At 45.6% G+C, this 15,885-nt stretch overlaps 2 protein-coding genes across 6 annotated transcripts in view; one reads left to right on the top strand and one right to left on the bottom strand.

Annotated features, from left to right (window-relative positions):
- Positions 1-15,885, bottom strand: part of LOC139274997 (uncharacterized) — a 288,146-nt gene that overhangs the window by 64,367 nt on the left and 207,894 nt on the right. The window lies entirely within an intron of this gene.
- Positions 1-15,885, top strand: part of LOC139274744 (UDP-glucose:glycoprotein glucosyltransferase 2-like) — a 164,106-nt gene that overhangs the window by 9,855 nt on the left and 138,366 nt on the right. The window contains exons 3-5 of the mRNA XM_070891431.1: positions 3,182-3,261; positions 9,412-9,542; positions 11,374-11,486. Of these exons, the coding sequence (XP_070747532.1) occupies positions 3,182-3,261; positions 9,412-9,542; positions 11,374-11,486 (324 nt within the window). The remainder of the gene's footprint in view (positions 1-3,181; positions 3,262-9,411; positions 9,543-11,373; positions 11,487-15,885) is intronic.

Below are 15,885 nucleotides of genomic sequence, written 5' to 3'. Positions count from 1 at the left end.
GGATTAGACGGGATGACCTTTTGTTGGACAGCGCAGATATAATGGTAAGTACTACAGGGAATAGAATGCGGCCAGAGTGATCTCCTGGACTAGTGTCGATCGCCTGGATGGGCCAGAGAGGAATTTTCCCACATATTTTCTCCCGAAATTGGCTTGGGGTTTTTATCTGGTTTTGGCCTCTCCCAGGAGATCACATGGCTCCAGTTGGGGTGGAGTGTAGATGTTTTCAGTATAAGGGGTGTATTGCAGTGATGTGGGGCGGACTGGTTGGGCTGGGTGCTCTTTGCCTTTCCGTCATTGTTCATAGGTTTATATGTAACCGTTAGGGCTGCTGACCGAGGGCCGTGTGGCTCTTTGTCGGCCGGCGCGGACACGATGGGCCGAGGTGGCCTCCTTCTGCGCTGTAAATTTCTATTTTTCGACTTTGTTGCCCCAAATGTCTTCATTGAATGCCTAGCTTCCCGTTCTCAGCAAGCCTATTGCACATGCGCAGACCAGGGTGTGGTCCATATTAGGGCATCCACCTTGGAGAGAGAGAGAGGGAAGAAGAAGTGTGAATGCTTTGCCCTGCTGTTCGGAGGTTGTTGCAAAGCTACAGTTTAATTATGGGGGCAATATTGACATGGATGGAAGGACCAAGTATAATGTAGCCACGTTTGCTGATGATACAAAAATGGGTGGGAAAGCAAGTTGTGAGGAGGACACAAACAATCTTCAAAGGGATATAGTCAGGCTAGCAGAGAAGTCCTGCTACAACAGTACAGGTATCGGTGAGAGCACACTTAGAGTACTTGCATTGGAGGCAGTTCAGAAAAGGTTCACAAGGTTGATTCCTGAGATGAAGTGGTTGACTTATGAGGAAAAGTTGAGTAGGTTGGGCCTATAATCATTGGAGTTTAGAAGAATGAGAGGTGATCTTATTGAAACATGTAAGATACTGAGGGTGCTTGATGAGGTAGATGCAGAGAGGATGTTTCCCCTCATAGAGGAAACTAAAACTAGGGGACATATTCTCAGAATAAGGGGCCACCCATTTAAAACTGAGATGAGGAGGAATTTCTTCTCAGGGTTGTAAATCTGTGGAATTCCCTGCCCCAGAGAGCTGTGGAGGCTGGGTCATTGAATATATTTAAGGTGGAGATAGACAGATTTTTGAGCGATAAGGGAGTAAAGGGTTAAGGGGAGCGGGCAGGGAAGTGGAGCCGAGTCCATGATCAGATCAGCCATGATCTTATTAAACAGTGGAGCAGGCTCGAGTTGCCAAATGGCCTACTCCTGCTCCTATTTCTTGTGCTCTTATGAAACCATCAGGTCCTGGACATTTTCACTCATGGTATCATTCACTCCCTTTTAAGTGGATTCCATACCCTTTGCATACTCAAGTAGAATTTTGCTGCCCAAAACCTACTTGTACAATTGTGTAACCTAGAGTGTAACCGTAGTTCCCTCTTGTGATCGGATCTGGATAGTCCTGTCTTTGCATGTGACAAAGACACTCAACACAGGCCTGTTGTGGAGAAAAGAATTGTTTAATTGCTTGATCAAGGGAGATACGGCTACACCAGTTCCTTAAACGGATGCCTTCCCAACCATTCTCGTCTAACACTTTAGGAGCTGCTTCTTTTATCCAGAATACTTTGCAAAGTCATCATTTATATTATCATTGGTCAGGCTTTCTACTGTGTGACAAATTTTTTTCACTTTGTTACAGATTGTTTAATTTCAACTTTGTTAATTGTTCCACATCCTCCTTGGGTATGAACATATGTATCCTGCCTCCTGCCAATAATAGGAACTTACACCATAAACTTTGGACCATTGTTCTGAAAAAACATGTCCTGTGGTTAGGCCGCACCTGATAATTTGCTATATCAAGTTATTTTTTGCCTGGCTAGCATAAAGCGCGTTTAACTCTTTAATCGCCCCTTCAGCATGTGCCTTCCGGTGATGAGGAGAAACTTCTTCACTCAGAGAATTGTGAACCTGTGGAATTCTCTACCACAGAAAGTTGTTGAAGCCAGTTCGTTAGATATATTCAAAAGGGAGTTAGATGTGGCCCTTACGGCTTAAGGGATTAAGGGGTATGGAGAGAAAGCGGGAAAGGGGTACTGAGGTGCATGATCAGCCATGATCATATTGAATGATGGTGCAGGCATGAAGGACCGAATGACCTACTCCTGCACCTATTTTCTATGTTTCTGTTATTCTTGAAGGTGGACTGAGGAACACCTGGTAAGATGAGATCTGATATGAATAATTGAGTTGCTTTATTTTACCACAAATGAACATACAGAGCAACAGCTTTGATCAAACTTGTTAAATTCAATTAATGCAACTTGTCTTTGTTGTGTATAAAGCACAAACCCTAAATATAACATTATTTTCAAAAAACGTTTCTGTATAAAAATGGTTACAAAATTATAAAAGCTGATTGACCTTCATTCCTTAGTTGCCTGTATGGAGTAAAAGTGCTCGTTGGCTTCTCTATGTGGGTTTTATCTTGTGAGACTTTGCAGGCTTATTGACGTTTGCTAATAAATATAACAAATACATTTGACAGGACACAAGCTTATTGACATGAATTTGCATTTGACATTGTATATAAATGAGCTGGTGACATGTAAAATGTTTGTGACTAGCTTAAGGAACAAGTCAAGTTCCAGCTATCCAGAGTTTCATTTGTAAATAAAAAGACACATTATTAGCGATGCTGCGATATTAATGTGCTGACGGATGGATGGAATATGCATTAGTTCCAAGCAAGTTCAGACAGTATAACTGGTGAGCAGTTCAGGATCACGGTGCTCTGGAGGAAGTATTAATATGCAGAGAGGAATAGTTGGCAAGAACATGTTTTGACTGAATGTATTCGATAAACTAGAAAATGTGGAAGTAAGTAACTTGGGCTCACTCCTTTTCCTGAAATGTTTGTGTTTTAACATTCTCATAATACCAGAAGTTCAGATAATGAACATGATTTTTCAAAATGATTGTACTTATGTATAAATCATAGCTCAAATCCCCATCCCATAACATACTTTCCTCATTTAATAAATGTTTGCTTGATCTGAAATTTTTCCGACAAGAAACCTTAACTTTATCTATTGGTTCTAATCACTGTGTATAGATATATTCATTTACATTTAAAAAAATATAAAATTATCTGCCATTTCTTTTCCAGTGAGTTTGTGGCAGAAGAAGATGAAGAAAAATTTTGGCAGTTTGTTGACACTGTCAAGGAAATAACATACCTTCACGGGGGTAAGATTATCTTGTGTATTCCACAGTGAAAATCTGGGCTAGCAAATTGGGAAGATTTGGCAGGAAGGAAGGGAACTGTGGCATTTCAAAAGTGCTGACGGTGGTCTGATATGATTTGCTAGAAGGGGTGTTTAAACATTGAGTTCCAAAAAGTATAAATGCAAGAAATGTTTGAATTTACGAAATAGAAATAAAAACTTGTATTTATACAGCGCCTTTCACGACCGCAGGATGTCCCAAAGCACTTTTGAAGTCACTGTTGTAATGTGGGAAACGCGGCAGCCAATTTGCGCACCGCAAGCTCCCACAAGCAGCAATGTGATGAGGACCAGATAATCTGTTTTAGTGATGTTGGTTGAGGGATAAATATTGGCCAAGAACTCCCCTGCTCCTCTTCGAAATAGTGCCATGAGATCTTTTACATCCACCTGAGAGAGCAGACGGGGCCTCAGTTTAACGTCTCATCTGGAAGATAATTCCAGTTTTATGGAGAATATCACAGATGAATCTAGCTCAAAAGTAGATTGCTTCTTGTTCGCGTGTATACCAGTAAGCATCACATTGAGGTTTGATTGTCGAGGTAGATAAGGGCTTACTAGAATTGTCTGATACACGGGGATCAATTAAGGATGGTGATAATTGTGCTTTTACATTCATCTAAGTCATATTTATTTCCTCAAACTATATAAAGCCATTTTTCTCTCTGCTCATCTGCCCAGGATTTCCCAATGGGACACCTGAGATTCTGTGCAATGCAGAGTTCAAACTTTTGTTCTTCCACTCCACGATGCTGTTCATTGATGTTCAAACTTGCAGGACCCCACACCACTGACAGCAGTGATAAGTATATCGAGTAGTGTGGGGGAGATCTTCTCACCTGTTTACATTGAATAGTATATATTTGAGTTCCAGTATACCAGCCACTATTTTATATTTGGTTTTCTATGGTTTATTTGCATATTTTAATTTTTCTCAAAACTTGATCAGCCATCTAAAGGTCATTAAAAATAAAGGAAAAAAGATAGAAAAGCAAAGAATGGATTTAGGAAAAAAAACTAAAAAGTTTACTTTGGGTTTGTGATCATTAATGCTTCTTACCATTGAAAATACTTCCAGTTAAAGTTTGCTGTAAACGGCTTGGCATTTGTAACAATGTTTGAATAATGCCGACCATTGATAGGGATTTTACCAAACACGGTTTTAAATTTAAACCAATTACTTTCTTGCTACTTGCATTTAAAATATAAATCATTTATACATTGTGGTTTTTGCATTCTTCTGTCTTCAGCTATTCAAAAAGAAACAGTTGGATGCTTCAGTCTTGGTGTTCCTATTTTTCAGTCAAGAATAGGGTGTCTGGGCTATGGCCGTGGCTGAGTGACACCAAAGTTTGTCAGCAGTTGAATGGGGCAAGCTGGGCATAGTTTTGGATATCCACGTGTAACTCCTTGGCATCACAGCAAACCAGTGAAACATGAGGGTTAAGTCATGGCAGCAGAGCCCAGACCCATGTCATGCTCCTCCTGTGCTATGTGGGAAATCAGGAACGCTTCCAGTGTTCCTGACTACTATGTGTGCAGGAAGTATGTCCAGCGGCAGCTCCTGACAGACCGCATTTGGGCACTGGAGCTGCGCTTGGATTCACTCTGGAGCATCCGTGATGCTGAGGATGTCATGAATAGCACGTTTAGTGAGTTGGTCACACCGCAGGTAAAGGTTACAAAGGCAGATAGGGAATGGGTGACCAGTAGGAAGAGCAGGGGAAGGAAGGTAGTGCAGGAGTCCCCTGCGGTCATCTCCCTCCAAAACAGATATACCGTTTTGGGTACTGTTGGGGGAGATGACTCATCAGGGGAAGGCAGCCAAGTCCATGGCACCAGGGGTGGCTCTACTGCACAGGAGGGCAGGAAAAAGAGTGGGAGAGCGATAGTGATAGGGGATTCAATTGTAAGGGGAATAGATAGGCGTTTCTGCGGCGGCAACCGAGACTCCAGGATGGTATGTTGCCTCCCTGGTGCAAGGGTCAAGGATGTCTCTGAGCGGGTGCAGGGAATTCTGGAGGGGGAGGGTGAACAGCCAGCTGTCGTGGTGCATATAGGTACCAACGATATAGGTAAAAAGTGGGATGAGGTCCTACAAGCTGAATTTAGAGAGCTCGGAGTTAAATTAAAAAGTAGAACCTCAAAGGTAGCAATCTTTGTGCTACCAGTGCCACGTGCTAGTCAGAGTAGGAATAGCAGGATAGTTCTGATGAATACGTGGCTTGGGGAGTGGTGCAAGTTGGAGGGATTCAAATTCCTGGGACATTGGAGCCAGTTCTGGGGGAGGTGGGACCAGTACAAACTGGACGATCTGCACCTGGGCAGGACTGGAACCGATGTCCGAGGGGGAGTGTTTGCTAGTGCTGTTGGGGAGGTTTTAAACTAATATGGCAGGAGGATGGGAATCTACACACGGAGGCAGAAGGAAATAAAAAGAGGGCAGAAGCAAAAGGTAGGAAAGAGAAAAGCAAGAGTGGAGAGCAGAGAAATCAAGGGCAAAAATCAAAAAGGGCCACATTACAACATAATTCTAAAAGGACAAAGAGTGATAAAAAAACAAGCCTGAAGGCTCTGAGTCTCAATGTGAGGAGCATTCGTAAAAAGGTGGATGAATTAACTGCTCAGATAGCTGTTAACGGATATGATGTAATTGGGATTACGGAGACATGGCTCCAGGGTAACCAAGGCTGGGAACTCAACATCCAGGGGTATTCACTATTCAAGAAGAATGGACAGGAAGGAAAAGGAGGTGGAGTAGCATTACTGGTTAAAGAGGAGATTAACGCAATAGTAAGGAAGGACATTAGCTTGGATGCTGTGGAATCTATATGTGTAGAGCTGCGAAACACCAAAGGGCAGAAAACATTAGTGTACAGACCACCAAACAGTAGTCGGGAGGTTGGGGATGGCATCAAACAGGAAATTAGGGACGCGTACAATAAGGGTACAGCAGTCTTCATGGGTGACTTTAATCTACATATAGATTGGGCTAACCAAACTGGTAGCAATACGGTGGAGGAGGATTTCCTGGTATGTATAAGGGATGGTGTTCTAGACCAATATGTCGAAGAACCAACTAGAGAGCAGGTCATCCTAGACTGGGTCTTGTGTAATGAGAGAGGATTAATTAGCAATCTGGTCGTGCGAGGTTCCTTGGGGAAGAGTGACCATAATATGGTAGAATTCTTCATTAAGATGGAGAGCGACACACTTAATTCAGAGACTAAAAGAAAGGTAACTTCGATGGTATGAGATGTGAATTGGCTAGGATAGACTGGCGAATGATACTTAAAGGGCTGATGGTGGATAGGCAATGGCAGACATTTAAAGATCACATGGATGAACTACAACAATTGTACATCCCTGTCTGGCGTAAAAGTAAAACGGGGAAGGTGGCTCAACCGTGGCTAACAAGGGAAATTAGGGATAGTGTTAAATCCAAGGAAGAGGCCTATAAATTGGCCAGAAAAAGCAGCAAACCTGAGGACTGGGAGAAATTTAGAATCGAGCAGAGGAGGACAAAGGGTTTAATTTGGAGGGGGAAAATAGAATACGAGAGTAAGCTTGCAGGGAACATAAAAACTGACTGCAACAGCTTCTATAGATATGTGAAGAGAAAAAGATTAGTGAAAACTAATGTAGGTCCCTTGCAGTCAGAATCAGGTGAATTTATAATGGGGAACAAGGAAATGGCAGACCAGTTGAACAAATACTTTGGTTTTGTCTTCACTAAGGAAGACACGAATAACCTCCCGAATATACTAGGGGACTGAGGGTCGAGCAAGAAGAAGGAACTGAAGGAAATCCTTATTAGTCAGGAAATTGTGTTAGGAAAATTGATGGGTTTGAAGGCTGATAAATCCCCAGGCCCTGATTGTCTGCATCCCAGAGTACTTAAGCAGGTGGCCCTAGAAATAGTGGATGCAGTGGTGGTCATTTTCCAACATTCTATGGACTCTGGATCAGTTCCTATGGATTGGAGGGTAGCTAATGTAACCCCACTTTTTAAAAAAGGAGGGAGAGAGAAAACAGGGAATTATAAACTGGTTAGCCTGACATCGGTCGTGGGGAAAATGTTGGACTCAATTATTAAAGATGTAATAGCAGCGCATTTGGAAAGCAGTGACAGGATTGGTCCAAGTCAGCATGGATTTATGAAAGGGAAATCATGCTTGACAAATCTTCTAGAATTTTTTGAGGATGTAACTAGTAGAGTGGACAAGGGAGAACCAGTGGATGTGGTGTATTTGGACTTTCAAAATGCTTTTGATAAGGTCCCACACAAGAGATTAGTGTGCAAAATTAAAGCACATGGTATTGGGGGTAATGTATTGATGTGGATAGAGAACTGGTTGGCAGACAGGAAGCAGAGAGTAGGAATAAACGGGTCCTTTTCAGAATGGCAGGCAGTGACCATTGAAGTACTGCAAGGTTCAGTGCTGGGACCTCAGCTATTTACAGTATACATTAATGATTTAAAGAAGGAATTGAGTGTAATATCTCCAAGTTTGCAGATGATACTAAGTTGGGTGGCAATGTGAGCTGTGAGGAGGATGCTAAGAGGCTGCAGGGTGACTTGGACAGGTTAGGTGAGTGGGAAAATGCATGGCAGATGCAGTATAATGTAGATAAATGTGAGGTTATCCACTTTGGTGGCAAAAACAGGAAGGCAGAATATTATCTGAATGGTGACAGATCAGTAAAAGGGGAGGTGCAACGAGACCTGGGTGTCATGGTACATCAGTCATTGAAAGTTGGCATGCAGGTACAGCAGGCGGTGACGAAGGCAAATGGTATGTTGACCTTCATAGCGAGGGGATTTGAGTATAGGAGCAGGGAGGTCTTACTGCTGTTGTACAGGGGCCTTGGTGAGGCCTCACCTGGAATATTGTGTAACATTTTGGTCTCCTAATCTGAGGAAAGACATTCATGCTATTACATAAGAACATAAGAATTAGGAACAGGAGTAGGCCATCTAGCCCCTCGAGCCTGCTCCGCCATTCAAAAAGATCATGGCTGATCGAGCCGTGGACTCAGCTCCACTTACCCGCCCGCTCCCCGTAACCCTTAATTCCCTTATTGGTTAAAAATCTACCTATCTGTGATTTGAATACATTCAATGAGCTAGCCTCAACTGCTTCCTTGGGCAGAGAATTCCACAGATTCACAACCTTCTGGGAGAAGAAATTCCTTCTCAACTCGGTTTTAAATTGGCTCCCCCGTATTTTGAGGCTGTGCCCCCTAGTTCTAGTCTCCCCGACCAGTGGAAACAACCTCTCTGCCTCTATCTTGTCTATCCCTTTCATTATTTTAAATGTTTCTATAAGATCACCCCTCATCCTTCTGAACTCCAACGAGTAAAGACCCAGTCTACTCAATCTATCATCATAAGGTAACCCCTTCATCTCCAGAATCAGCCTAGTGAATCGTCTCTGTACCCCCTATTGAGGGAGTGCAATGAAGGTTCACCAGACTGATTCCCGGGATGGCAGGACTGACATATGAAGAAAAACTGGATCGACTAGGCTTATATTCACTGGAGTTTAGAAGAATGAGAGGGGATCTCATGGAAACATATAAAATTCTGACGGGATTGGACAGGTTAGATGCAGGAAGAATGTTCCCGATGTTGGGGAAGTCCAGAACCAGGGGTCGCAGTCCAAGGATAAGGGGTAAGCCATTTAGAACCGAGATGAGACGAAACATCTTCACTCAGAGAGTTGTGAACCTGTGGAATTCTCTACCACAGAAAGTTGTTGAGGCCAGTTCACTAAATATATTTAAGAGGGAGTTAGATATGGCCCTTACGGCTGAAGGGATCAAGGGGTATGGAGAGAAAGCAGAAAAGGGGTACTGAGGGAATGATCAGCCATGATCTTATTGAATGGTGGTGCAGGCTCGAAGGGCCGAATGGCCTACTCCTGCACCTATTTACTCTGTTTCTATGTATGTGTTTCTATGACCAATATATGGGACTCAATCCTGTAACTGTAACATTGCGATGACCATGCTGCAACTTGTAAAATTATAGCATGCTACTCAGATAATTACTGCACATGACTTTGTTGATACAGCTCTCTTGTTAATGTGATACAATTTTATTTAACAGATTCTGAACGTAGTTATTGTAACTTGATTCTGAAGAAAGCTGGCCAATTTTTGTCACAACTGAAATTCAATCTTCTGAAGTTTTCTCTCTCGCTGAGAGCATACTCTCCAACTGTTGAGATGTTTCAGCAGGTACGTGTGGTGATCTTCATGTTGTGTTGAAGTCAGTTTTGTTGGGTGCACGAGACCATGGCACAAAAAAATTACTTCAATAAAACGTTTCTCTAATAAAAGAAAATTAAGACCATTGAAGCACTTTAAATCTGCATTCCCCTCATCTTTTCAAACTTCATTGATGGGAACATTTAAAACAGAAAGGGAATTTTGATTTATGTCAAAATATATTTAAAAAAATTCTAGCGGCCGAAATTGCCCCTTTTTTGCATCACAGGGAGACACTAACTGGGCGCAATTGCCTTTTCGCCCAGGACAAAATTGCCCTCGGGATTTTGGGGGTGATTTGAAGTTTGTGTTGCCCTGCCACCCCCCCCCCGGGCTGGCGCGCACCTGGCGAGAACATCATCGCCATGCACCAATGCCTCACTGCCCCATGCCAACCCCTTTGCGACCCGCGCAGGATGCAAGGCTGGCGTGGGACGATGTCTTTGCTTGCCGGGCCGCTGGCCGAGTCGAGATTGTCTCGGTGGCCCAGTGGTGGCCAACAAAGAGCCATGCAGAATCAGCAGCAAATAGATGTGATAAATCAATGTCTATTCCTTCAGTTTGTGAAGGTGGTTCAGCGAAACATAAGCCATCCTTTAATGTAAGGGTTGAGTGCCATTTAGCGCTTCGTTTCAGTAACTGCTCTCTGTTCTGTCTCCTGTATTTGATGTTTTTTATCAGTGATAGTTTGAATCCATTAGTTGCGGGTACCGTACAAATTGTTTCATTTTCTAGAATGTGTTCAAATGACAACAAAATATTCTAGTTTTGCAATGTTATTCCTGCAGTTGTGAGTGATGTTAACAATTCCTAAATTGTAAAACCTGGAAATTCAAGTAATAAACTTGAACCTTTGCTACGATAACAAACTGGAGCTAATTCAATGAAAATAATCTAGTACGTTATCTCCTCTTTGTCACTGTAATTATTAAAAATGCAAAGAAGTTTGAACAACTAAAATGGTGCTGTAATTTCTACAGTTGGTGTTTGCACCAGTATAAATACTCGTGACCTCCAAATGTAAATTTAACTTATAGGTTACTGTGGCTCACGTTGTTCCTTATAGTAAAACAAATATTTTTAAATTGCTACCAAAATTGTCATCGTTTGAATATGTCTTGCATTTCAACTGTTTAGCCGTAAAAATGAAAGGTATGGAATGCTCCGAGCTCTGTCTTGTGGCTCACAGAACAGTATGATGGGTGACCAGGCAGGTCACTATATGTTGGAAATAGGCAGTTATCTCTGCATTTTACACTTTGAAAGGCACAGATAAATACCTCTCTTTAGGTTACTTAATGTTTACCGGTGATTATATAGCCCGAGGATATAAGCACAAATTGAGTCTCAATCAAGCAAGTCAAGATTAGAAGGAAAGTGATTTGATCTGCAGCAGGGACTCCACGGAGGTTAATGTAATGTTGACCAGCTTTTGCAGAGGAGCTGGATTAATCTCTGGTTAAGAGCAAGGTCAAAGGTTTTAAAGCAATCGTCGACATAGATGGTCAAATAAGGAACACTATTGTGTCCGTGCAATGGAAATATCTTCTGTGAAAAGGAGCTGATCAGAGTTGATTGTTGCGCATTCTGATGCTAAACTGATTTCCTAGACTCTGCTCAATTATCTTCAGCAACCAGAGAGACGTTTAAGGTTTAACTTGGAACTGTTACCCATGGTTACTCACCTCTCTGAAGATCAATTAACTTTGAGAGTTTATGGTAGTAGACTTTAATATCAATGGGCATTTCTTATTCCAGATGTATGCTATCTGTGTGTATTGACTTATAACATTTGGCTTAGATTGCAGCTGATGAACCACCGCCGAAAGGATGCCCCAGTTTTGTGTCTGTCCACGGGGAACACACCTGCAGCACTGCTGAAATCAAGAAGCTTATCAAAAGAGCAGCAAATAGGTATACAACATAAACTCCTGAATATGCATGGCATTTTTATCTTCATCAGCTTCTCGATCTGGTTATCTTCGAATAAGGAAAAATATATAGAGTTGTGTCCATTTAGATATGAAATTATCCCATTGACACAATACAGAATGTGTTTTTCAACAACTGGCACAGCTTTCTAACCCCAGGTCCAATATGGACAGTGCAGCAGCACTAATCTCCCACAACACACGAACTCCATCCACTACAATGGTTATTAACACTGTACAGGAACTCAATACAATTAGCACAAGTAAAATAACAGTAATGAAGAAAATGATGGCACTAAAGAGTGACAAATCCCCAGGACCAGACGGTTTCCATCCCAGGATTTTAAAGGAAGTAAGTGAGAACATTGCAAATGCCCCAACGATAATCTTCCAAAGTTCTCTCGATTCAGGAACTGTTCCTTTAGATTGGAAAGTTGCACATGTCACTCTGCTATTTAAGAATGGCGAGAGAGGGAAACCAGGGAATTATAGACCAGTTAGACTAACATCTGTTGTCCGGAAATTGCTAGAGTCTGTAATTAAGGATAGAATGACTGAACACCTCAAATTTTCAGTTGATCAGAGAGAGCCAACATGAATTTGTGAAAGGTAGGTCATGCCTGACAAACATGATTTAATTTTTTGAGGAGGTGACTCAAGTAGTGGATAGGGCAATGTCTATGGATGTTATTTATATAAACTTCCAGAAGCCATTTGAAAAAGTCCTTCATAAGAGACTGTTAACTATGGTAGAAGTCCTTGGAATTGAGGGCAAATTATTGACCTGGTTTGGAAACTGGCTGAGCGGCAGGAGACAGAGAGTCGGGATAATGGGCAGGTAATCTAATAGGCAGGATGTGACTAGCCGTGTCCTGCAGGGATCTGTGTTGGGGCCTCCTTACACTGTTCCAAGGAAGCCCAATGGACAGTCTTTGTACACAGCTTCAGACTCATGCTCTGTAAATGGAAATGGCCCCTGCACCGTTCCCAGAGCACCACACTCGGGTCCACGTGCCGTGTTGAAGCAACTCGATTCACAAACACCATTTGCATTGATTTAGCCAATTTTCAGTTCACCTCAGTAGCGTGTATCCAGCTGATGGACTCATTTATTTTTTGGCACAGCATCAAAAGCTCTCCTGAAATCTGTGTTGTGGAGGAAGGGCTGCCATTATTTACAGAGTATGAATAGACAAGATGTTGATTTCTATTAAATGTATGATCCACTATTTCGATTTTTATTTAACTGGAATAATTGTGTACTGATGCTCAAATAGAACCCAATTACATGCATGTTTGTAACCAGCAAACCCAAGTGTAAAATGTTTCTTTTCAAACAATTCTACAATAATGGGCATTTCTGCTTAAAACTAGACACATTTAATCTGATTTGTCTTGATGATAAACATTGCATAGAATAAGATTAATTGCAAACATTTTTGATATGCCTTTAATTTATTTTCTATAAAATGTAACCGGTAATTACTGTTGAGATGCCTCGACCATAATGGAAAATAATTTGAGCTGGAAAATAGTATAAAAAAACCTCCTGTCTCTGTATGCACAGTATATATATTTTAAACTACGTCACTACTAGTGCAGGGCAGTGGCGCTGGAAGTGGGTCAGATGGGACTTCAATCTGCCAGTTCGGACCCTGTGTGACCCTGACCCATTTTCCGGGGTGAGTTTGAATTAAGTATGCAAGGTTGGTCATCTTGCTGTATCTCTGCTCTTCAGTGGGAGTCCGAGAGAAAAATATTGTAGTGCTTCGGCAGGGCAAGGTTGGAAGGGGGCAGAAGCTCTCTGTGTGCAGGTTGACATTTTCAATCATAGAATGGTTACAGCACAGAAGGAGGCCATTCGGCCCGTGGAGCCCGTGCTGGCTCTCTGCAAGTGCACTTCAGCATTTGCTGATGATACAAAGATGGGTGGGAAAGCAAGTTGTGAGGAGGACACAAAAAATCTACAAAGGGATATAGACAGGATAAGTGAGTGGGAAAAAAAATTGGCAGATGGACTATAATGTGGGAAAATGTGAGATTATTCACTTTTTGGTAGGAAAAATAAAACAGCAAATTATTATTTAAATGGGGAGAGATTACAAAGTGCTGCAGTACAGAGGGACCTGGGGTCCTTGTGCATGAAACACAAAAAGTTAGTATGTAGGTACAGCAAGTGATCATGAAGGCAAATGGAATGTTAGCCTTTATTGCAAGGGGGATAGAGTATAAAAGCAGAGAAGACCTGCTACATCTGTACGGGGTATTGGTGAGGCCACACCTGGAGTATTGCATACAGTTTTGGTCTCCGTATTTAAAGAAGGATATAATTGCATTGGAGGCAGTTCAGAGAAGGTTCACTGGGTTGATTCTGGGGATGAGGGGCTTGATTTATGAAGATAAGTTGAGTAGGTTGGGCCTATACACATTGGAGTTCAGAAGAATGAGAGGTGATCTTATTGAAACATATGATAATAAGGGGGCTCTCTGTCTCTGTCAGTGTCTGTCAGTCTCTCTCTCTCTCTCTCTCTCTCTCTCTCTCTCTCTTTGTCAGTGTCTCTGATTCTGACAGCAGGGGGGGGGGAGAGGGGAGAGTGGGGAGAGGGGAGAGGAGAGTGGGGAGAGGGGGGAGAGGAGAGTGGGGAGAGGGGAGAGGGGAGGGGCGAGAGGAGAGTGAGGAGGGGGAGAGGAGAGTGGGGAGGGGGGAGGGGGGAGGGGGGAGAGGGGAGGGGGGAGAGGAGAGTGGGGAGGGGGAGAGGAGAGTGGGGAGGGGGGAGAGGAGAGTGGGGAGGGGGGAGAGGAGAGTGGGGAGGGGGGAGAGGAGAGTGGGGAGGGGGGAGAGGAGAGAGAAGAGAGGAGAGAGGAGAGAGAAGAGAGAAGAGAGAAGAAGAAGAGAGAAGAGAGGAAGAGAGGAGAGAGGAGAGAGGAGAGAGGAGAGGAGAGAGGGAGAGAAGAGAGTGGGGAGGGGAGAGGAGAGGGAGGCGGGGGGACGAGGAGAGGGAGGGGTGGGGGGGCGAGAGGAGAGGGAGGCGGAGGGACGAGGAGAGGGAGGGTGTGGGGGGGCGAGGGAGAGGGAGGGAGTGGGGGGGCGAGGAGAGGGAGGGAGTGGGGGCGAGGAGAGGGAGGGAGTGGGGGGGCGAAGAGAGGGAGGGAGTGGGGGGGGCGAGGAGAGGGAGGGAGTGGGGGGGGGCGAGGAGAGGGAGGGAGTGGGGGGGGCGAGGAGAGGGAGGGAGTGGGGGGGGGCGAGGAGAGGGAGGGAGTGGGAGGCGCGAGGAGAGGGAGGGAGTGGGGGGGGCGAGGAGAGGGAGGGAGTGGGAGGCGCGAGGAGAGGGAGGGAGTGGGGGGGGCGAGGAGAGGGAGGGAGTGGGGGGGCGAGGAGAGGGAGGGAGTGGGAGGCGCGAGGAGAGGGAGGGAGTGGGGGGGGCGAGGAGGGAGGGAGGGAGGGAGTGGGGGGTGGGAGAGGGAGGGAGGGAGTGGGGGGGGGCGAGGAGTGGGAGGGAGTAGGGGGGGCGAGGAGAGGGAGGGAGTGGGGGGGCGAAGAGAGGGAGGGAGTGGGGGGCGAGAGAGGGAGGGAGTGGGGGGGGCGAGGAGAGGGAGGGAGTGGGGAGGAGAGGGAGGCGGTGGGGAGGAGAGGGAGTGGGAGGACGAGGAGAGGGAGGGAGTGGGGGGGGTGAGGAGAGGGAGGGAGTGGGGGGGCGAGTAGAGGGTGGGGGCGAGGAGAGGGAGGGAGTGGGGGGGACGAGGAGAGAGAGGGAGTGGGGGGGGCGGAGGAGAGGGAGGGAGTGGGAGGCGCGAGGAGAGGGAGGGAGTGGGGGGGGCGAGGAGAGGGAGGGAGTGGGAGGCGCGAGGAGAGGGAGGGAGTGGGGGGGGGGGCGAGGAGAGGGAGGGAGGGAGTGGGGGGGGCGAGGAGTGGGAGGGAGTGGGGGGGCGAGGAGTGGGAGGGAGTGGGGGGGCGAGGAGAGGGAGGGAGTGGGGAGGAGAGGGAGGCGGTGGGGAGGAGAGGGAGTGGGGGGGGCGAGGAGAGGGAGGGAGTGGGGGGTGAGGAGAGGGAGGGAGTGGGGGGGCGAGTAGAGGGAGGGGCGAGAAGAGGGGGGGAGGGAGGGGGCGAGGAGAGGGAGGGAGTGGGGGGGCGAGTAGAGGGAGGGGGCGAGAAGAGGGGGGAGGGAGGGGGCGAGGAGAGGAGGGAGGGGGGCGAGGAGAGGGAGGGGGGCGAGGAGAGGGAGAGGGGGGGCGAGGAGAAGGAGAGGGGGGCGAGGAGAAGGAGGGAGGGAGGGGCGAGGGAGAGAGAGGGGGGAGGGGGGGAGGGGAGGGGGGTGAGCGAGAGGGAGGGGGCGAGGGTGGGGTGGGGAGGTGTGGGTGGGGGTGGGGGGAGGGTGTGGGGG

The sequence above is a fragment of the Pristiophorus japonicus genome, chromosome 10 (assembly GCF_044704955.1).
Source record: "Pristiophorus japonicus isolate sPriJap1 chromosome 10, sPriJap1.hap1, whole genome shotgun sequence".
Classification (NCBI taxonomy): Eukaryota; Metazoa; Chordata; class Chondrichthyes; family Pristiophoridae; genus Pristiophorus; species Pristiophorus japonicus.
Note: the sequence above shows the minus strand (reverse complement) of the source record. Positions and strands in the feature narration are given on the sequence as shown.